Source organism: Pelophylax lessonae (genome assembly GCF_965119305.1).
Source record: "Pelophylax lessonae genome assembly, chromosome: 11".
Lineage (NCBI taxonomy): Eukaryota > Metazoa > Chordata > Amphibia > Anura > Ranidae > Pelophylax > Pelophylax lessonae.
The window spans coordinates 156,207,314-156,231,465 of record NC_138778.1 but is presented as its reverse complement, the minus strand read 5'-3'; the positions used below and the strand labels follow the sequence as shown (position 1 = coordinate 156,231,465).

The window sequence follows — 24,152 nt, the reverse complement described above, 5'->3', positions numbered from 1 at the left end:
AAACATTAACATTTACATGTGCTTCTATTGATTTCAAAGGGCCCCCTAATTTGTGTTAAAGTGCAGAAAAATGTATGTAGCACCCTCCTAGGTAGGTGCTAGAAGAGAGAGTATAGTTTTTGGGTCTTTTTGCTTACCAGAGAGATTGCCAGGTAAATTTATATTGTTCTCTGCCTACCAGAGAGCAGGCTCTATTGGTAGGATCTGCTCATGGTGCTCAGGTACAGCTCGGCTTGTCTAAAGTGTTTCACACTGGTCTAAAAGGGAGGCATATTAGACAATGGGAGGAAACCTAAGAAGTGAGGGTACAGGCATTGTTACAGCCCTGGTGATTGACAGAGGAACGGGCTTCGGTGCATGATGGGTGACTGTATAAATGCCAAGGGCACATGTGCTATGGGTCTTCATCTAGACAACGGCGTCCTGAAGGGAGGGGTAGCTGCCCCTCCTCTGTAGAACATGCCTTGGGTGGTCGACCTGAGGGCCTGAAAATCAGATAGGAGCTGAACCCAGAGATCCTGTAGAGCTGACTGGAAGGGAGACACTAGAAAGGATTTGATTCTGCCTACAGTGAGTACAGATCAGTGTCATGGGGCCTGTCATGTGAGGGCCATCCCTTCAGTGGAAGCATCAGTGAATGGATGTCAGTCCAGGGGATGCTAGTGAGTGCCCTGAAGGTAAAGTAGTTGAATCAAGTCTGCTGCTAGAGAGAGCAAGAGGACTTAAATTCTTCCATACAAGTGGCAGTATGGTTAAAGCAGTGTGTCTGCTTCCACAAAAAACCTGATGAGGCCAAGTGAGAGTTGTCCTTATCTACTGTGAATATTTCAGTTGGAGTATCCCACTATTCCTTTCTCCCATCCAAGTTCCACAATAAATACAAAACCAAATCCCCTGGACTGTTTATTGAGTAACGAGCAAACGGGAGTAGGGATGGATGTGTGAAAAATCCCCAGCAACTGTCTGCAGGTAATCAGAGGGAGGCTCAAGAAGTCATCACACAGCAAGTCCTACGGGGACAGTGCTACATATATAATAAACAACTCTCAAAAAATTGTGTTGTCAACCTTCCATTTTTACCCTACCTTCGTCTTAGAACATGAACAGAATTTTGAAGAGACCTGTAAAGCACCAGAGTTAATCATCACATCACAGGGCATATACTAAATCAAACTTACCCTATAACATTTTTTTAATCTTCAGGCAAAAGAGATTAAACTAAAAGCACATGGCACAGTTTCTGAGCATATAACAATTCAGTTATAATATAATGTAGGTGTTATCAAACCCATTATAGGTAAATGGTGGTGGTTTGGGAGCACAACATGCTTTTTCAGTTATACAGGCTAAAGGATTGATACTACAAGAGCTGAGGTTGTCACTTGGTAAAAAATAGACGGCATCCTCTGAGTGAGCCGATGGGTCTTCATCAAAGTAGTTATATGGTCGGAGGAAGAATCCAACTCCGTTTCCAGCTGTCACTGTGTTTGGGATGTCCTCAGAATGCGGAATGTGTAGGAACCCAGTTGTAATCCAAGCCACCAAATCCTGTTAAAAAAAAAAGAAGTTTATTATCCTAGTTATTGCCAGTAAATGTGTGCATAAAATAAGGAAAATGTAGATGCAGGGCCAGAATTACATATCAAGAGCCTATAGGGAGAGAAATATGAAGCAACCAACCCCCCTAAAAAAAAAAAGTAAAACCGTTTTTTTTTTTCTTGATAAATTACCGCAAAGGTCTAGGTAACGCAAAGTTTCTGTGAAAAACACGCTAAAGTGAATTTTATGGCAAACAAATGCAATAAACTTCCCAAATTTTCAGTAAAATATAAAAGACGATGTTGCACCGAGTAAATAGATAACCAACAGGTCAAACCTTATGTAACCAGGTGCTGGCGTACTGGCTAACTTGCCTTTGTCATTGTATGCATTCTGTAACAACAGGTGTAGTGAGCTTGTTTGCCTCTAGTGTTCAGCCTGCACATTGTGTCATCATTTCCTGAATGCAAAGAGAGAGAGACCACAACTGAAAGCAGGGGATCATGGTCCAGAGAGCCTGAATTTGCATGGGAGCTAGTGTTGCTGCAGACTATAGGTTCCAGCCAGCTGGGAGAGAGGGATGCTGGGTGAGGACACAAATAGCCCAGCCTGGGGAGGAGCTCTTCCTCTTGGGACCACGGCCTACAGCTGAGAGCAGGGACTGGCTGCTCCAGGGGATGCGAGCAGGCACTGTAGCCTAGGTGGCCTGGAGGGTCTCCAGTGAGTAAGCGAGCAGATCCACCAATACTAGCTCCCTGCCAGCCTAGTAACTGTTGGAGGTCACTCTCATCATCACCGGTACAGACCTAGCTGAATTCCAGCGCCACCAGGTGCATGGCCAGCCATCCTTTACTGGTTACAGATTCTTCAAGAACCTGTTACGGGACATCCCATTACCTTGAGCCTTGGTATCATCAGGATTCATGAGTGGGCGCAAGCCCACCTTGTGTACACACTACAAAGACACCGCATGCAGACACCTTTATCCCACCTCTTTACATGAAAGCTTCCAAAGTAAACACTTTGCATTTGTTATTCCTGATTGCTAATCACCATTGCACAGCAATCCCCCTGGGTCCTTGTTGAGCTAGCTGAAGACTCTGGAAATCTGCACTAGAAAGACTCCTCCACCCTTCTTCTCTCCCCCCACCCCCACCCCCACCCCCACTACTAAGGACTCAGTGCATAACATCTGTGCACATTAAGAGGAAATCTACTCAGATATTGATTGTCTTCCTTTTTATGCCTGGGGTCATATGTTCTCTCAGGACCTACTGGTTACTACTGTTTGACTTATTGTGATCTTCCTTTGCATTGCATAGCCTTTGTATACTTACTAAGACCAAAGCTTAATACTGTAAAATATCTGCCTTAGCAGTTCTTGTTCCGATCTGTCTTAGATAATTTTAAGCAAAATGCTTGTTTACTTTGCTACAGTCTGGTGTCCTTGTGCTTCCATTATCACTTTAAAAAAAAGTCTGAACCCAGGGTGTCAGAGGTGTCGGGTGGCTTGCAAGGTCAGGGCAATCTTTGGGGACAGTCATCTTCCAGCGGCACTCACAGGGGTGGCGCTACATTTAGGGGCTCATGCAGGATACCCATTATGGTTGGCCCTAGCAAGTAGTGTGATGAACCAAGAGATGAAGAGCTGATGGACTCTGCTGCAGCTGCATGGGGTCAAGAACAAGGTAGACGATTAGAGTTATGTTACAGTAGTGGAGATAGCTGGAACTAAATGGATTAAAAGGGAAGTGTGGCGGCTGGGGAGGAAAGCAGTGCCAGAGCAAGGGGCCTATCTCAATGATATAAAAAAAGAGTTTAGCCTGGATTGCACTCATGCCTTGTTGGGGTTGAGAGTGGCCATACAAGCCAGCTTTCAGAAGGACGTTGTGAATTTGGCAGAAGGGGTCAAGGCTCAATACCATTGCTGCCAGTTGGAGATCTGGAGGAGAATCACTCACAGGTCAGGTCAATAAGCCCAGTATCGGTGGAAGCAGATATACAGTACATGCAGCCAGTTTGCCACCTGCCTCCTTCTATACTGACAGGAGCAGTCTGGTTGAGAGCTTGGTGAAGAGTAATACAGCTTCAGTCAACCAGGGATACCCAAAGCTTCCATTCTTCTCAGGGTGGATTCCAACCCCTGCTGGAGAGGAAGAATTTGAAAGCTGGATGGATCAGGCCATACAAGCAGTGGAAGAGTGGAGTGTTCCAGAAGCAGTGAAAAGACAGAGACAAAGTGAGAGTCTTAGGAGTCGAGCAGCTGAAGTGATCCGTAGTCTGTGGAAACAAAACTGTGTGGCTATGGACTACATTCTACTATCTTGCCTTCTATATGATTAAAACCACACTGAGAGCTGCTGAGAGCCATGGATTTGGAATGTACAGCCAGTGGGAATGGTGCCACCTATAACACTGCAAAGCACATATAGACCTCCTTTAATTAGTGAGGTCCATTCAAGAAGGTAGGGAGAAGGGCACTGGTGATCAGGGGCAATTACTGAAGAGTTTCTGGTGTATGGGACTGCAACCTTTTTTTAACGGATATTGAATAATTTATTGATGGACTGTGTATATATTTAAAAGAAAAGATGGACTCATGTTAATTTATTATATATGGATCATTTTTACACTGTTTTCAGATATGTATTCATGCACTGTAATATGAATGCACTTTATTGAAGGAGAGCACTGCACATTTTTGTGACTATACGGACTACATTGAAGCGTGAAGACGGGAAAAAGCTTCCTGATGTAATGTACAAGTTTGAGAACACCCATCAATGTAAAGGTGAGAGACTGTCTGACTACATTACCAGAGTGGATTGACTTCTACACCAGATCAAAGTCAGGTTCAGTGTCATTATGTGGGTCACCTGCATGTGGCACTGTTCTTCCTGGAATCCAAGGGCGTAATTCACCAGTGGGTGTCTCTCAGCAGCTGGACTGTACTTATGTAACCTGTACCTGATGTGGACTGCTGGGGGAATATAAGCCGCCCTTCACTGAGGTTCAGGGCTTCAGTATTTTAATGCAAGCCGTGTCCCTGTCTAAGCCTGAGCCTTATCCTGAAACCTGTACCCTGATCCTGATTCTTAGTCTTGTTCCCTGTACCCTGCTTTCTGTACCTAGCTTCCTGTTCCCTTTGTCTCCTGTCCCTGTCCTGTCTTGTTTATGTGTGCTCTCTCCATTTTGTATATAGTAAGTTAGCTTTTTTTGGGGGGGTTTCACATTTATTTTCACTTACTTTGTTTATGGTTTACTGGTGTTGGTATTGGAGTGTGTCTTTTGGCTTAACTTCCTCTCATCCGCGCTACAGCCTATATACGGCTGCAGCGCGGACTCGAATTTTCGGGAGGCCGTTTTTAAAGCCGTTCCCATAAGCAGGCTCCCCGCGTGCTCCCGCGAGCGCGCATCGGGGAGAATCTGTGTCGGCCGTGTCCCTTGGACACAGCCGATCACAGATCGTGGTGAATGGCCAATCACAGCGGCCATTCACCACGTGATCGGACCATCCAATGAGAGATGATCTCATATGTAAACATATGAGATCATCTCTCATCGCCAGCTCTCCTTCCTCACACGGAGCCTGCAGTGTGAGGAAGGAGGGGGAGCCGTCAGCCGCCGGGGACACAGAGACATGTAATCAGGGCACTGATCACCAGTGCCCTGATTACTAAAAGGTAAAAAAACATACAAATTGCCCCCAACAGTGCCCACAGTGCCCGCCATCAGTGTCCCCCATTAATGCCCACAATCAGTGCCCATAGTGCTCCCAGTCAGTGCCCATCAGTGCCTGCTCATCTAGGCACTGATGAGCACTGACTGGCAGCACTATGGGCACTGAGTGTGGGCACTGATGGTGCTTCCCATCAGTGCTCATCAGTGCCGCCCATCAGTGCTCATCAGTGCCACCCGTCAGTGTCCATCAGTGCCATCCGCCAGTGCCCATCAGTGCCGCCTCTCAGTGCCCATCAGTGCCGTCCGTCAGTGCCGCCTCTCAGTGCCCAGCAGTGCCACCTCTCAGTGCCCAGCAGTGCCACCTCAGTGCCCAGCAGTGCCGCCTATCAGTGCTCATCAGTGCCGCCTATCAGTGCCGCCTATCAATGCCGCCTATCAGTGCTCATCAGTGCGGCATATTAGTACCTCCTCATCAGTGCCCATAAGTGCCACCTCATCAGTGCCCATAAGTGCCACCTCATCAGTGCCCATCAGTGCAGCCTATCAGTGCCCATCAGTGCCGCCTCATCAGCGCACATCAGTGAAGGAGAAAATTTATTTTCAAAATTTACTCGCAGAAAATAAGAAAAACTTTTTCTTTTTTTTCAAAATTTTCTGTCTTTATTCTTTTTTTTTGTAAAAAATAAAAAACCCAGAGGTGATTACATACCACCAAAAGAAAGCTCTATTTGTGTGGAAAAAATTGATAAAAATTTCATATGGGTACAGTGTAGCATGACCGCGCAATTGTCATTCAAAGTGTGACAGCGCTGAAAGCTGAAAATTGGCCTGGATGGGAAGGGTGTTTAAGTGCACAGTAGGCAAGTGGTTAATAAACGTATTTAGACCTTACTCATCTGGTCCTGATTCCTCTAGTGCAGTCAACTGATCTGATCACCCTTGCTGGATGGCTGCATGTGGTATACCCAAAATAATACTGTAGCCACTAACAATCAGGTCGCTTGCATCTGGGAATTAGGAATTTTCTGGTCTCAGAAATTGCTAATTTCTGCAAGATGCAGTCAGCGGAGGTTTTTTTTATTTTGCACTGCTTGTAACAGAAGACAGGGTGTATTGCTAACAAATTTTGAAAGCGCACACTAGCCAGAAATTGTTGGAATGCATCTGTCTGGTTCACTCTCTTGTTGACAAAGGCAGAGTGTTGTTCAGAGAGATTTAGCCACTCATTCAAATCTGTACAGCATTGGCTTTGTCTAGTATCCCTAAGGGTGGTGATGAATATTCCCCCCCTTTTAGTGTGTCTCAGGTGGAATCGCTTGTGTGGCTATTGGAGGATGATAAACTCTGTTTCATTAAACATTATTCAGTATATTCACAAGAGATTCTGCTGGATTGTATGAATGCAGTACATTCTCCAGTCAGACAAGGCGATTGTAAATTGAGTTTTGTTCAGCCCTTACTCCAAACCTGGTCACATATTTCCTATTCAGCATCAGCTAACATGCACCAATCCACTTCTGCCTCTAGACACCAGTTTGCTCAAAGATCCCCCCACTCCATTACCTGTAGCAACCACAGCTGCAGTTCAGTATACTTTGCTTCCAGCTGTATGTCCGTATCCTGTCTGCACCAGCTGCACTTTTCCTGCATTTAATCCAGGGAAAACCCCCTGTGCTACTCCATTACCCCGGGCAACCCTTCAGCCTGATGTGCCTCTGCCCACTGCCCAGCATGATGTGGCTCTTTCCGCTGTCCAGCTTGATGTGCCTCTGCCCGCTGCCCAGCCTGATGTGCCTCTGCCCGCTGCCCAGCCTGATGTGCCTCTGCCCACTGCCCAGCCTAATGTGCCTCTGCTTGCTTTCTAGCCTGATGTGCCGCTGTCCTCTACCCAGCCTGATGTGCCTCTGCCCACTGCCCAGCCTGATGTGCCTGTGCCCACTGCCCAGCCTGATGTGCCTCTGCCCATTGCCCAGTCTGATGTGCCTCTGCCCACTGCCCAGCCTGATGTGCCTCTGCCCATTGCCCAGTCTGATGTGCCTCTGCCCGCTGCCCATCCTCTGTCTGCTGCCCAGCCTGATGTGCTTCTACCTGCTGCCCAGCCTGATGTGCCTCTGCCCGCTGTACAGCCTGATGTGCCTCTGCCTGCTGCCCAGCCTGATGTGCCTCTGCCCACTGCCCAGCCTCTCACTGCTGCCCAGCCTGATTTGCCTCTGCCTGCTGCCCAGCCTGATGTGTCTCTGTCCACTGCCCAGCATCTGCCTGCTGCCCAGCCTGATGTTTCTCTGCCTGCCGCCCAGCCTGATGTTTCTCTGCCTGCCACCCAGCCTGATGTGCCTCTGCCCACTGCCCAGCCTCTGCCTGATGCCCAGCCAGATGGGCCTCTGCCTGCTGCCCAGCCTTCTGTGCATCTGCCTGCTGCCCAGCCTTATGTGCATCTGCCCGCTGCCCTGCCTGATGTGCCTCTGCCCCCTGTCCAGCCCGATGTGCCTCTACCCGCTGCCCAGCCTGATGTGCCTTTGCCTGCTGCCCAGTCTGATGTACATCTTCTCGCTGCCCAGACTGATGATCCGGTGCCCACTGCCCAGCCTGATGATCCAATGCCTGCCGCTCAGCCTGATGATCTGGTGTCTGCTGCCCAGTCTGATGATCTGATGTCTGCTGCCCTGCCTGCTAATTTGGTGCGTGCTGATCCGGTGCCTGCTGCCCATCATGATGATCCGATGCCTGCTGCCCAGCTTAATGATCTGGTGTCTGCTGATCCAGTGCCTGCTGCCCAACATGATAACCTGGTGCCTGCTGATCTGGTGCCTGCTGCCCAGCCCACTGATCCAGTGCCTGCTGATCCAGTGCCTGCTGCCCAGTCTGAAGATCCGGTGCCTGCTGCCCAGCCCATTGATCCAGTCCCTGCTAATCTGGTGCCTGCTGCCCAACATGATGATCTGGTGCCTGCTGCCCAGCCTGATCATCAAGTGCCTGCTGATCCGGTGCCTGCTGCCCAGTCTGCTGAGCCAGTGCATGCTGACCCGGTGCCTGCTGCCCAGCCTGATGATCCATGCCTGCTGCCCAGACTGACAGTCCTATGCCTACTGCCCAGCCTGACGTTCCTCTGCCTAATGGTTCCCTGCCTGAGTAGCAGATACAAACAAATACAAAAAGTGTAGCGCTAAAAATAGATAAAGTGCAAATGAATATGATATATATATAAAGAGTCCACAAAATCCACAACAATTGGCAAGTCTCCTGTGCAGTAAAAGGTAGGTATAAGACACCACTGCAACCGTGATTCCTTCACCAAAGAGTATTACAGCCTCTCACCTCCAGCATTCGACCACTAGGGGTCACTACGCCTTATGCAATCACTGTGGACAGCCAATGGGAGCAGCAATCTTCTCAAGACTTTAAAATCTCAGATCCAGGCAGACTCATAGCAGATATATCATCCTCTGCCAACAGCTTGTACTTGATATCTGAAAGAGGACAATGAAATCCGACCTGTATTTTCCCACAGCTCCAACCAGCCAAACCTCTAATATATAGCATTGCAATGGAGGAAGGTTAGCATATCGACATGCTCTGAAGTTAGGCTTGCTCTTTTTTAGTCACAATGTTGCCAGCAAAAAAGCCTTTCAGATGGGGTTGATGTTGTAGGCACAGACAAGTAACTCTTTGCCAGCATGGCCAAGATGGGAAACCTCACTTCATTTTCCTTCCACCATTTCAGTAGATTTTCTTCCTTTGGAATAGCCTGCTCACTAAAGTACATGTGTATCTCAATCCTCACAACTTCACTGTGAATTTATTGATCTTGGATGTGACCAGTGTCATCCTCACCATTACTGTGGTGGTCATCTGAATCTGAACCGAGCAAAGTGTCCAACAGAGACACTTGCCTCTTCTCTGAAAATTTCATGTCTGCATTGGCTGACTGAACCTGTTCCTCACATTGACATTGATGTGTTTGCTCGTCCTCATTTCTTCTTTTCTCTTCAAGAGCAAGAGCTTGGACCTTGAGGTGAACTTTTAAACTGTCCTCTGCTGCCAGGAATTTTAGTTTGCGGAATCTGGGATCTAGGGCTGCTGCAATAAGACCTATATTTTCTCCACCATCATCTCTGAATTTAGTTTCCCGCTCCCATCATCTCCTGTGCAGCAACACTTTGGAAAGCCTTGACTACTGCTGTCTCGCAAATTGTGCTCTGTATGGATTTCTGGAGGCCTTTTACCAGAGGAGGTAGAGCGGAACCAGTCACATAGGACTCTCCACTCAAGAAAACAGTAGCACACTCGAAAGGCCTCGGGACTTGTTCCACTTCCTCAAGTAAGCTCCACTGATCATGTTTTAAATCCAGGAAACGCTTCCCTCGTGGTGTGACATCAGGATCGGAAAGTGTTGCAGTCACAGGCCACCTCTGTTCAAGCAGGCGGCTGGTCATGTGTAAAGTACTGTTCCATCTTACGGGTACATCATTTATTAGTGCATGATCAGGGGTACCCATTTGTTGTTGCTTTGCTTTAAGCTTTGTAGTGGCCAGCTCACTTTTTTTTAAAATGTTCCACAAGGCACTTCGCAGCCCTCAGTGTCTTTATGATCTGGGGATCCCTCAGGGCATGGTTGACAACTAACTGCAATGTATGACCAGCACACCTGAGAGAAGAGATGCCAAGCTTTTCTTCCAAAATACGCAGAGCAGCGACAACATTTGCAGCATTATCATGGACATTTACAATTACATTGGCCATGGATATCTCAAACTTCTCAGCTGCTTTTTCCACCCAGTTAGCAATGTTTTCAGCTGTGTGGCGATCTTCAAGTGGCATAGTGGTCAGATTGTATGATGTAAGCTTCCAGTCTTCATTAATGAAGTGGCATGTGACACCCAAGTATGCCTCTGTGGCAATACTGGTCCATGCGTCTGTGGTGAGAGCTATTTTGGATTTCACATCTTTGAGTGACGCTTTCAATCTTTCAAAATTCTCCTCATATTTCTTCTCCATCAGCTTAGTGAAATGGGACCTGGAGGGAAGTATGTATCTTGGGTAAAACGTGTTGTTCATCTCATTAAATCCTTGACCGTCTACAATAGAATGAGGTCTCATATCTTTTACAATCATGTTGAGTATGCTATTGGTAAGTGTAATGGCCATTTGGTGTGTGCAAACAGTGACATCCTTTTTATGAAAGTAGAAATCTTGTACACAGCTTTGCCTCTTCCTGAGAAAAAACAACAAACACAATAATAATAATTAATAACATTAGGAACCAATTTAAACATGAAATCTATGAAAGCTCAGTGCTTGCTAACAATAATGTACTGTATTTCAAAGAGGGTAGTAAATCTGCATATTTTTAAATGAACTGAATGTGATTAATAATTATGTTTAATATGATTACAATGTTAATTGTATTTTTTCTAGTAGAAAAAGCAGCTGAGAAGTTTGAGATAACCATGGCCAATGTTGTAGTTGCATAATGCTGCAGTGCAAATGTTGTCGCTGCTCTGCGTATTTTGGAAGAAAAGCATGTAATCTCTTCTCTTAGGTGTGCTGGTCAGATTGCAGTTAGTTGTCAACCATGCCCTGAGGGATTCTCAGATCAGCAAGACACTGAGGGCTGCAAAGTGCCTTGTGGAACATTTAAAAAAAACGTGAGCTGGCCATAACAAAGCTTAAAGCAAATCAGCAACAAATGGGTACCCTGGCCCTGAGCATGCACCAATAAATGATGTATCCGTAATTATTACATAGCTAGCATATATTAATTGTATGTGAAATGTGATAATAATAGTACTACTTACAAAAATGGCTCGTCCTTTGGAGGTCAGGGAGCGCCAGGATGTTTTCTTCTGAGGTGCTCGTGCATTGCAGTTGTGCTGCCGTGGTACGCCATTTCGGTTTTGCAAAGGGAACAAAGGACGATTTTATCTGGCCTCTGTTTAAGGAATTTGCATACCCTTGATGATCGTGGTCTAGCTTTTTGTGGTAGACTGCTGGAACTTTCTCCCCCAGGAGCAGAAGCCACCATTACCGCCATTAACACGCAAGATGAGTGTGATGTGTCACGCGTCGACACCTTTCACGTATGCCGACGTATTTTCGCAGACGAGGTAATCGATTACGTTGACGCGTCGTTGCAGCACTACTTGTTACCCACATGAAAGGTAGGAAGTGATCTGCCAAGTCTATCAGCAACATCCCAAAACCACAGAGGGAGCAATGCTTAAAGGACTCTAGTTCCATGATTCCACCTATGGAAGCTTCTGGGGCTGCATCCTGGGTCTGTTCTTGGCTCTAGAGCTTCTCCATCTAGGCCCCTGACCCCCTGACACTGCCTACAGCTGGATGACCAAAGGGCCTGGTGCAAACTGTGGGATTCCCCTACGGAGGCAGTTGCCCCCCTCCCTCCCCTTCCCAGGATCCCTTCTATCATACTGCTGGCGAGATGGTCTAATGGCGTGAACAATTGCACTCTCTACCTACCGAAGATGACTTTAACCACTTCTGGACTGCCCGCCGCAGATATACTGCAACAGGCAGTTGTTATATGAATAAAGCCGGCACACGAAATGGCTTCTTCCAAGTAAAATTCTTTATTCCAGCATGGATAGCGGTGACAACTTGACAAATGCTATGGGGAAGGCGTAAAGCCGAAATGCGTTCAGCCTGAGTACTGACACTTAGCTCTTTATCTTCCCACAGTGCGGTGGAGCTAGGGTGAGTTGTTGTTAATACTGCAACAGGCAGCCCCTCCTGCGCGAACCTACGTAGGGCTACATCGGTCACGTGCCTGCAGCTAGGGGGCGATGCGCGCGCGGGGACTCCGATGCACGGGGCAGGCGGCTCCGATTGCCACCAGCCACCTGCTATCACTCCCAGCTGAGAGAGAAGAACAGTCAGCTGCTGTAAACACAGCTGACCGTTCTTCTCTCTGGAATGATAAGAGTGCCTGTGATCCTTCTATATAGGATCACAGGTCTCTATGGTTATTTCACAAGCCCCGTCCCCATACAGTTAGAACCACTCCCCTAGGCTCACATTTAACCCCCTGATCACCCACAGTGTTAACCCCTTCCCTGCCAGTGTCATTATTACAGTAACAGTGCATATTTTTAGCACTGATTACTGTAGTAATGTCACTGGTACCCCAAAAGTGTCAAAAATGTCAGTTAGAGTCCGACCTGTCTGCCGCAATGTCGCAATCCAGCTAGAAATCGCAGATTGCTGCCATTACTAGTAAAAAAAAAAACCAAAACAATAAAAATGACATAAATCTTTACTGTAGTTAGTAGACGCAATAACTTTTGCACAAACCAATCAAAATACGCTTATTGAGATTTTTTATACCGAAAATATGTAGCAGAAAACAAATTGGCCTAAAATGTTAAAAAAGTTAGATTTTTAAATTTTTTGGGGGGAATGTCATGTAGCAGAAAGTGAAAAATATTGTTTTTTTTTTTTTCGGAATTGTCGCTCTTTTCTTGTTTATAGCGCATTTTTGCATAGAGGTGATCAAATACCACCAAAAGAAAGCTCTATCTGTGGGGAAAAAAGGACATCAATTTTATTTGGGGACAGTGCCGCACGACCGCGCAATTGTCTGTTAAAGTAACGCAGTGCCGAATCGCAAAAAATGGCCTGGTCATTAAGGGGGCAAATCCTTCCGGTCCAGAAGTGGTTAAACTACTGATATCAGAGGTCAAAGAGGAAGACCTGCAAGCGACTAAAATGACGATCCATAGGGTTCCATTCCCAACAGGTTGGCGATCGATACCTACTGCATATCATGCAACATCACCTGGAAGATCTTGATAATCGTAATCAACGCCATAATATTAGAGTTTGAGGCCTCCGGGAGGCAAAGGGCTCTGAGGACTTGAAAACTATTCTTCAGACCATATTTAACAACTTGCTGGGCGCACCAGTGTCCCAACACATAGAACTGGATAGATATCAAAAACGAAGAGATGCATAGAACTGGATAGAGCACATCAGGCATTAAAACCTAAAGGTTCACCGTGAAGACCCAGAGATGTCATCTGTAGGGTGGATTTGTATACTTTAAAGGAAGAAATCATGCGCAAAGCACAAATCACCAAAAATTACTTTGCAAAAACAAAGATTGCTCCAACCATTTCTACATACCTTGCAAGAGACTGATATTACCTAATGATGGGTCTTCCCTTTTAGCCTTTCGCTACCCACAACAGAAAGACAGCAGTCCTTCAAGTCCCTGAGGACTTACGCCTGTTTTGTGAGATCTTGGAGATCCCTGCTCCGGACCTTCCAGGCTGGGACATTATCCCATCTTCTCCTCCCCCACCCCCACCGTCTGTTTGGCAAAAAGTATCTTCAAAGAAATTGGTGCACTCCTGTGACTTTCCCCCCAGGAGCCCTAAACAACGACCGGCTTGGCTGCCTGACTCATGTTGATGGTTGAGCCATTTTTTGCATTTTTCCCCTTGATCGTTGTCAATAGGGAGTTGTCCCGCTCAAGATACCTTTTCTTAGACAGAGCTCCAAACTCAAGGGGATAAACATAAAATTATTATTTTTTCCTCCCTATTTGTGGAGCCTCACTTTTGTGTGACCTGGTTGGTCTCACCTACATAAAATGTCTGTTTGATAGAAGAGCTGCAACACCCCGGGTCGCGCGGGATGAGCCTCCCATGTTCCTGCCCTCGGCACAGATTGGGGCACCTCTAGGTCATTTTTACAGTTTGCCTGTTTACCTACAATGTTTTATTAATGCTAATTACTTTTAGGGATCCTCCTCCTAGCTACTTGTTTGCTTTGCAGGTCATCAGTAAGAGTGGTAGACGCTTAGTTTCTGACACTATCCCTCCCTTAGCTTGGTTTGTGATCTATAGTTCCTCTTCAATCTTTACCTCCCTCAGCCTTGAACGAACGATGGAGGTAATAGGGATTGTTTGGTTCAATGGTATACCCTATTTGATTGTGACTAATCTCTCCACTCTGGAGCAGAAGTGATTTTTGTGCAGAAAACACATTTTGACAAAAAAGGCACCCTCACATTTGCATCTAAGTATTTTTCCTCGGGCTACCTAGCATCTAATACTAAATTTTATCATCCTTAGAGGCAAGTGCCAACAATCTGATATAAATTTCTGTAACCTTTATGCCCCGAACGCAAATCAGACGAATCTTCTTACTAGGGTGTATAATTGTCTATTCCGACTCACACACTCCTTTTTAGTGGTGGGAGGGGACTTCAAATTGCCATTCTCCCTGACGCTGGACCGAACCTCTCTTTCCAAAACCACTACTCCCTCACGCCTGTCTTGTCAATCGCAACTATTCTGACAGCTCACACGTAAATTTGCTTTTTTTTTACATGTGGCGAGTCTCACATCCGACGGACCATCAATATTCACATTACTCTCATCTGTTTCACACTCATGCGTGGTTGGATTATTTCTTTGTAAACGGCCCTTCTATACGGGTGCTCAAGTCAGCTACCATTCTCCCCATGTCCTGGTCAGATCATGCTCCAATATTACTGAAACTGACTTTGGATGTTTCCAGAATCAAATTCTTCCATTGGCAGCTTAATGATTTTTTTCTATAAAAAGGCCACCAGGACAGAATTTAAGAAAGCTTTAAAACTGTACTTCACAGGGAATTGCACCCCAGAGGTCTCTTTGGGTGTCCTTTAGGAAGCTTACAAACCAGTTCTACAGGGACAGTGTATAGCCTGGAAAAAAAGGCCAAGCTGTTGAGACAGCAGACTGTGGTGAGACTTCGGGACCTAGAATCCCGGATCTCTTCCGCACCCTCGATCCGCCTCTTAAGAGAACTAGTACGCTTGAGAGCTGTATTGAAGTGTATCGACATAGAAAAAACCTTCAAAGGCTAAGTCAGGTATTCTACGAAAAGGGAAATAAAGCTCACACTCTGCTGATCCGAAACGTATCGCCCAAATCTTCCTCGATTACTTTTCTAACCTTTACAATAACCCATCCATACCCCATTTACCCGCTAAGGAAAACTTCTGCGACCGTGTTCGGGCTTATCTTATGCGTAGTGGCATAGCTAAACTACCAGTCTCTGCTCTACAGTCCCTCAACTGCCGATCACTGAGGAAGAGATTTCAGAAACCTTGAAACTACTACTGAATCGTAAAACCCCTATAAAGCCTTTCTACCAATCCTCCTCCCATAAATGACTTGTTTATTTAATGGATTTATGCACAAGGGTGAGATCCCGAGAGATATGCAGACCTCCTATTTGACCCTAATACCTAAACCGGACAAGGACCACACATTATGTGGAAACTATAGACCCATTTGCTAAACTCCCACCTGAAAATCTTTACAACTTTCCCTTTGCCTTAATGAGGTCCTCCCTTATTTAATACATAAGGATCAGGTGGGCTTTGTACCTTCGAGACATGCAGGAGACAACACTAGAAGGGTTATCAATATAATAGATATAGTAAACAGACAAAACTCAGAAGATCTTTTACTCAGTTTAGATGCCAAAAAAGCCTTTGGCAGGCTCAGCTGGCCATTTATGTTTTCAACTCTTGAGCGTTTGGGCTTTCAGGGGCCATTTTTCAGAGCACTTAATCACTTATATGCGGCTCCTTCTGCCTCTATCAAAACCCATTTGGCTGTTTCTCCCCCCTTCACTATCTCAAAAGGTACAAGGCAGGGAAGTTCACTTTCTCCATTACTTTTTGCTCTATGCATTGAACCCCTAGCAGCTCAGATTCGTCAGGATCCCAATATCCGCGGGGGCTTGATCAGAGATTTCACTATTTGCGGTCAACGTTCTCCTTACTCTAACACCCCCCCGAAAAACCCTTCCCAACCTTCATAAGCTGTTAGATGAGTTTGGATCCCTGTCTGGGTACAAGGTTAACTCTCTAAATCGGAGGCCTTGCTGCTCAACATGCCTCCCTCTGAAGTGCAACATCTCTCAGGGACCTTTCCTTATAAGTGGAAAACCTCTGCTTTTAAATATCTTGGGACTTACATCATGTCCTGAAACGACTCTATATATGACACTAACTTCAAAACTCTATTCACGTATATTAGATCCCTTCTAACCAAATGAAGACACTACCAGATCTCTTGGTTCGGTAGGATAGCTTTGATTAATATCACAATCTTACCTAAGATTCTGTACTGTTTCCTGACTCTACCGGTACCTATTCCACTGGCCCAGCTCAGGAGGCTTCAGTTAGATCTTTTACATTTTGCATGGAACCATAGGCAACATAGGATAGCCCACTCTTTCCTTTTTACCTCTGGGAATGAAGGGGACCTGGCTTTCCCTAACTTCATACGCTATCATTACGCTGCTCACTTAAGAGCTATACCCTCGTGGACCACCCTCCCAGGGTATAGCCATAGGACACAAATAGATAAACTTTGGCGAGCCCCAATGCAGCTGAATCATTTACTAAGGAATACTGATGCCAATATACCCTATGCCTCTCTCCTGCACACCATGGCTTTACTACACAATATCTGGTGACAGCTCTAAAGAATACACACTCCCTCTAATCTGAAGCTTCTCTACAATCCCAAGTTGCCAGACAGTTTGGCCCATCAGATTATTTCCCCATAGCGGCAGAGGAATCTCTTCCACCTGGTAAACCCGGTGTCAAGAATGCTACTCTCATTTAAGGAACTTGAGGAGAAACATGATCTCCCCCGCAGCGCTTTCTTCAGCTATCTTCTAATACGTTACTATGCATTGACCTTCGCCCCCAATCTCCAGTTCTCTAAATTGTCCCCATTTGAACACTTAATCCTTTCTGGTCACTCGCAGAAAGGTCTAACCCCAGATATATAAAAAATATTAAATTTGTACAACATGGACAGTCAGGGCAAACATAGCTATATGACCAAATGGGAGTGAGCTTTTGGGGAGGAACTTTACATTGCTCAGTGGCAAACTATATGGTCTCGGACAGCTAAAACTTTATCTGCACTCTTTACAAAGAAAATACATACAAAGTGTTATTTTTTTGGTGCATGACCCCTACCTGCCTACATGCCATATACCCGTCATCATCGGATCGCTGCTGGAGATGTTGTAGGGACCGGGGTACCTTACTTCCCATCTACTGGCAGTGCCCATCCTTGCAATCTTCTTGGCGCTTGGTCCAGGACCTCCTCCACCAACGTTTCGAGGTAGATATCCCCCTCTAACCAAAAACTTACCTTTTAGGGCTACTCCCCCTTAAATTACCTGGTTTAGCTAAAAAACTGGCCAGTCATATCTTGATGGTGGCCAGATGCTTGATTGCCCTTCAATGGAAGAGACGTACTCCACGGACATCAATAGAGCTTTATGCTAGGACCAAGGATGTAGAGATTTTGGAGTCCGTGACGGCACAACTGGTCAAAAAGACAGATCGTCCGAGAGGACTCTCCCGGGCTATGAACCCCCTCTCAGCTTAAGAGCCTGACTTTAAGTGGACCCAGAGGGGATGAGCCTTTACTTTTTCTCCCTTTTTTCTTATTCTCCTTTTGTCAGGGCTCCAGTAGTAGAAGAGGGTCTATAGGACCCAGCATCAGTAAGGACACCAATGGCAGGAGAAGGGCTCTAGGACCCAGCATCTCAGCCAGCACATCACATGGGCCTTTATAAGGAAGTGTGCCAGTGATTGAAGTTGCTGATTGATCTTCAGCTTGTACCGTGTTCCTGTGATCCTTGATCCTGAAAGTTCTCAGTTACCGACCCGGCTTGTCCTTACTATTCTGCTTGTCTCCTGACCCGAACTCGGCTTGTCTTTGGATATTCTCTCCTGTTACCTGTGTCTGATCTCGGCTTCCCTATTTGACCTTGCCTACTCTGGTATCCTCCCGGCTCTGAACTCTGGCTTGAACTAACTTCCCATTGCCTTAGTGCAAACATAGACCTGCCACCTCTCACAGGCGCCACCTGGCTGCAGCCACTACTTCGCACATCAGAAACCTTTTTGAGTTCTTCTGCAATCAACATACCAGGCGACCTGTGCTACTCTGAGCCTGACTCCTCCTGTTCTCACTTTCAGGGGAGTCTGGAACTTAGCCGCAAGGGAAGCCCTCTCTCCATTGGCCTCCACACCAGGTACGTGATACCTTTCCTTTCTTGTCTTTTCTTATTTTGCTCTTGTTTTACATTGGATTATCTCCTCTTTGTGTATCCAGTCAGCATCTGATTTACTCTATTGGGCCTGAAATCCCTGGAACAGTTTCCATGGGAACCCGCTAGTAAGTCTATATACAGTATCTCACAAAAGTGAGTACACCCCTCACATTTTTGTAAATATTTTATTATATCTTTTCATGTTACATAGTTACATAGTTACATAGTAGGTGAGGTTGAATAAAGACAATAGTCCATCCAGTTCAACCTGTGTAGGTGTGACTGTAATCATCTAACATAGCCCTTAATCTCCTGATCCTTGAGATGTAAGTCTAATGCCCCATACACACGTGCAGATTATCTGCAGACTTTTGTCTGCAGACTTACCTTTTCTATGTAGTGCAAGGGCCTGCCTGATTGCATACAAATTGAAAGTGTTTAGGTTTGACCTCATATTATATGGTTTTGGTAAGTCTGCAGACAAAAGTCTGCAGATAATCTGCACGTGTGTATGGGGCATAAGAGTCTTTTGAAAGTCACCATACTACCCGCAGAAACCACCTCTTGTGGTAGAGAATTCCACAATCTTGTAGCCCTAACAGTAAAGAACCCTCCTCGTTGCCTGAGGTTAGAACGCTTCTCCTCTAATCGCATTGTATGTCCTTGAGTCCTCATGCAATTCCTTCGAATGAACAGCTTTTTTTCTAAGCTGAGATCCCCATTAAGATATTTATAAATTGCTATCATGTCCCCTCTCAGACGTCTCTTCTCCAGGGAAAACAAATCGAGCGATTGCAGCCGCTCTTCATAGTTAAGGTCCTCCAACCCCCTAATCAGTTTAGTTGCCCTTCTCTGGACTTTCTCCAGCTCCAACACATCCCTCCTGAGGACTGGCGACCAGAACTGGACAGAATACTCCAGATGCGGTCGGACCAGAGTTTTATAAAGTGGAAGGATTATAGTCTTATCTCTGGAATACATCCCTTTCTTTATGCATGCTAATATTCTGTTGGCTTTGGAAGCTGCCGCTTGACATTGCATGCTGTTGCCTAATCTATCATCAACCAAGACTCCCAGATCTTTCTCCATTTTTGATTCCCCCAAGGGTTCCCCTCCTAACGTGTATTGCGTTTTTATGTTTTTAGTCCCCAAGTGCAGAACCTTACACTTCTCCACGTTAAACCTCATTTGCCATGTTGTTGCCCACTCCCTAATTTTGTCCAGGTCATTCTGTAGGATATCTGCTTCATGCTGTGCAGTTATTGCCCTGGCCAATTTTGTATCATCTGCAAAAACTGATAACGAACTACTGATCCCGTCTTCAATGCTGTTTATGAATAAATTGAACAAGGTTGGTCCCAGGACTGAGCCCTGGGGCACCCCGCTTACTACCTCAGACCAGTCTGAGTATGCGCTGTTTATTACCACCCTTTGGACACGGCCTTTTAGCCAGTTCCGTATCCAAGAGCAAACCCTGCTGTCGATACCTGCAGACCTTATTTTATAAATTAAGCGCTTGTGGGGAAATGTATCAAACGCCTTAGCGAAATCCAAGTACACCACATCCACTGGTCTGCCCCTATCTAGCTCACAGCTCACCTCCTCGTAGAATGCTAAGAGATTGGTTTGACAAGAACGCCCATTTGTAAACCCCGTGCTGGTTACTGCTGATGATGTTGTTGTCTTTAGCATATTCTACGATATAGTCCCTTATCATCCCCTCCAGAAGTTTACATATTATTGATGTCAAACTGACAGGCCTATAATTTCCCGGGATATGCCTCTGGCCCTTTTTGAATATCGGAATCACGTTAGCCTTCCTCCAATCCCCTGGTACATCTCCTGTCCTAATACTGTCAGCAAAGATCAGGAACAGTGGTCTAGATATAACTTTACTGAGTTCCTTGAGTACTCTCGGATGTACGCCATCCGGGCCTGGTGATTTGTTAGTGTTAAGTTTATCCAGTCTTTCCCTGATTTCACCCTCTGTTAGCCATAGTGGCAAGTCCTGTGTATTACTACTATCCATACAGTCATGGTCAGTGTACCCCTCCTTTTCCTGCGTAAAGACTGAAGAGAAAAAAGCATTCAGCACGGTTGCTTTTTCAGTGTCCCTTGTAACCATCCTCCCATCATCGTTAATTATGTGTGCAATATGCTCTGCCCTAGTTTTTTTGCTGTTGATATATTTAAAGAATTTCTTTGGGTTTTTTTTACTATCCTCCGCTATTTGTCTCTCAAAGTTGATTTTAGCCATCTTGATTTCTTGTTTACTTTTCTTATTTGCCTCCTTGTATTGCTGGAAGGCCGATACTGTGCCCTCTGATTTATATTTCTTGAAGGCCAATTTTTTTCCCCTAATAAGTTTTTTTTTAACGCTACGGTTTAGCCAGCCAGGTTTGGCTTTGTCTCTTCTAAATTTATTTCCCATAGGAATGTACTGCAAGATGCATTTGCTTAATATGTTCCTAAAGCATTCCCATTTTTCCTCTGTGGTCAGTGATCCCAGGGTTTGGTCCCAGTTTAGTGAATATGGGTTATTGCGCTCAGCAGTATACTCACAATAAAGTGCTAATGCATAAATAACATAAACATATGAACCAATTATTTAAAGGTGAATATTCCAATGAATATAGCAATAATAAAATTAATAAACATAGTCCTTGAAAAGTGCTCGGTGCAAACTTTAAGTTCCAGCAGCAAATACAATTGGACTTGATGTGAAATGCCTTCACCAATCACCATACACCCAGTGCTCGGATAAAATACTTCTTACCAAAAGAAGTTGACCCCTTAGTTATAGGGGGTCATGATCGCAATGTATCTCCACAAGAGCTCCAAAATCTCCTATTACAGTCTTCACATCCAGTGTGTGATAAGCCAGAGGTAAACAGATGACTCCGAGACTCCGGACAACATGTCATAAGAAATAAGGAAACTCCAATAGCGTAATATTGCCATATAAAGAGATTTAATAAAAAGTAATGCACTTACTCCATAGTGGTAAGTAAACGCCACAGTAGTACAAATCGTTCAGCTTCTCCTGGTGGATGGGACGCCGCTTCCGCGTCTGCGTTCCACCTCACCGGAACTCTACGGTCTCACGTGAGACCGTAGAGTTCCGGTGAGGTGGAACGCAGACGCGGAAGCGGCGTCCCATCCACCAGGAGAAGCTGAACGATTTGTACTACTGTGGCGTTTACTTACCACTATGGAGTAAGTGCATTACTTTTTATTAAATCTCAAATAAATGGCAATATTACGCTATTGGAGTTTCCTTATTTCTTATGACATGTTGTCCGGAGTCTCGGAGTCATCTGTTTACCTCTGGCTTATCACACACTGGATGTGAAGACTGTAATAGGAGATTTTGGAGCTCTTGTGGAGATACATTGCGATCATGACCCCCTATAACTAAGGGGTCAACTTCTTTTGGTAAGAAGTATTTTATCCGAGCACTGGGTGTATGGTGATTGGTGAAGGCATTTCACATCAAGTCCAATTGTATTTGCTGCTGGAACTTAAAGTTTGCACCGAGCACTTTTCAAGGACTATGTTTATTAATTTTATTATTGCTATATTCATTGGAATATTCACCTTTAAATAATTGGTTCATATGTTTATGTTATTTATGCATTAGCACTTTATTGTGAGTATACTGCTGAGCGCAATAACCCATATTCACTATCACATATTGCGTTTTCACGTTTTTATTGCTGCTCGCTAGAGGAAGAAATTCCCTAATTTTTCACATTTATTTATTTATTGTCAAATATCACTCCATTTGCGCAGTTCTTTTTTTCGGTTACACCGAATTTTGTTTTTCCCTTGGTCCCAGTTTACCCTTTCCATCAATGAGTACAATTTTGGAAAGTTTGCCCGTCTGAAGTTTAGGTTTCTTATGTTCCCCACTTGCCTTGCTATATTGTTATTTATACTAAATGTGATCATCCTGTGATCGCTAGAGCCCAGGTTGTCCTGGACTCCTACCTCCGAGATTATGTCTGGGTCATTAGTGATCAATAGATCCAGGACTGCATTTTCTCTGGTAGGGGAATCCCCCAACTGTGACATGTAGTTGTCCTGTAAGGTTTCCGTGAATAGACGGGCCTTCTGTGAGTGTGCAGTCCCCTCTTCCCAGTCAATGTCGGGATAATTGAAGTCCCCCAATATGATGACTGATCCCAGTTTTGCCACTTTACCCATTAGTGCTAAAAATTCCAGCTCTACCTCCTCCCCTTGGTTAGGTGGCCTATAGCAAACCCCCACAACTACTTTTCCCTTATCTTCTTCCCTATCGAGTTCAACCCACACAGATTCTAAATCCATGCTCATCCCATCCGTAATGTCACTCCTCTCAATCACCTTTACATTATTCTTGACGTAGAGACATACCCCTCCCCCTCTTTTTCCTACCCTGTCCTTCCGGTACACCGAATACCCTTGGATATTGGCCAGCCAGTCATGTGAGGGGTCGAACCAAGTCTCTGTTATTCCCACAAGGTCTATGTCCTCCTCATGTACTAACATTTCCAACTCATCCATTTTATTAGCTAGGCTCCTGGCATTAGCATATACCCCTCTTAGTTTTACGGAAGTTAAACGTGATTGGCGATTATATTTATTTCTGTTTGGTCTGCGGTTTTCCCGCACAGACCCGCCAATTGATGTTGATGTTGTGGACCTACTGTCGCTGCTGACCCTACAACTGCCTTCAGTCCTCTGCTCCCTCCTGACTGATTCTACTTCTGAGCCCTCCCCCCCGTCTCCTAGTTTAAAAGCCCCTCCAACTTGGTGGCCATCTTTCTCCCCACTGAAGAAATGACACTTTGCTACGATGTAAAGTAGTGAGTGTACAGCTTGTAAATTTGCTGTCCCCTCAAAATAACTCAACATACAGCCATTAATGTCTAAACTGCTGGCAACAAAAGTGAGTACCCCCCCTTAATGAAAATGTCCAAATTGGGCCCAAAGTGTCAATATTTTGTGTGGCCACCATTTTTTTTCCAGCACTGCCTTAACCCTCTTGATCATAGAGTTTACCAGAGCTTCACACGTTGCCACTGAATTACTCTTCCACTCCTCCATGACGACATCATGGAGATGGTGGATGTTAGAGACCTTGCGCTCCTCCACCTTCCATTTAAGGATGCCGCACAAATACTGAATAGGGTTTAGGTCTGGAGACATGCTAAGCCAGTCCATCACCTTTACGCTCGGCTTCTTTAGCAAGGCAGTGGTTGTCTTGGAGGTGTGTTTGGGGTTGTTATGTTGGAATACTGCCCTGCGGCCCAGTCCCTGAAGGGAGGGGATCATACTCTGCTTCAGTATGTCACTGTACATGTTGGGATTCATGAATCCCTCAAAGAACTGTAGCTCCCAAGTTCCGGCAGCACTCATGCAGCCCCAGACCATGACACTCCTACCACCATGCTTGACTGTAGGCAAGACACACTTGTCTTTGTACTCCTCACCTGGTTGCCGCTACATAGGCTTGACACCATCTGAACCAAATAAGTTTATCTTTGTCACATCAGACCATGATTCCAGTAATCCATGTCCTTAGTCTGCTTGTCTTCAGCAAACTATTTGTGGGCTTTCTTGTGCATCATCTTTAGAAGAGGCTTCCTTCTGGTAAGACAGCCATGCAGACCAATTTGATACAGTGTGCGGCATATGGTCTGAGCACTGACAGGCTGACCCCCCCCCCCCCACACACACACACACACACCCCTTTAACCTTTGGAAATGACACTGAACACGTGCACTCAACTTCTTTGGCCGACCATGGCGAAGCCTGTTCTGAGTGGAACCTATCCTCTTAAACCGCTGTA

At 45.5% G+C, this 24,152-nt stretch overlaps 1 protein-coding gene across 1 annotated transcript in view; it reads right to left on the bottom strand.

Annotated features, from left to right (window-relative positions):
- Nucleotides 1–1,245: 1,245 nt before the first annotated feature.
- The window catches only part of LOC309567450 (uncharacterized protein), a 133,256-nt gene continuing 110,349 nt past the window's right edge, over nt 1,246–24,152 (bottom strand). The window contains 1 exon segment of the mRNA XM_082272839.1: nt 1,246–1,548. Within this exon segment, the coding sequence (XP_082128965.1) occupies nt 1,261–1,548 (288 nt within the window). The 3' untranslated portion in view covers nt 1,246–1,260.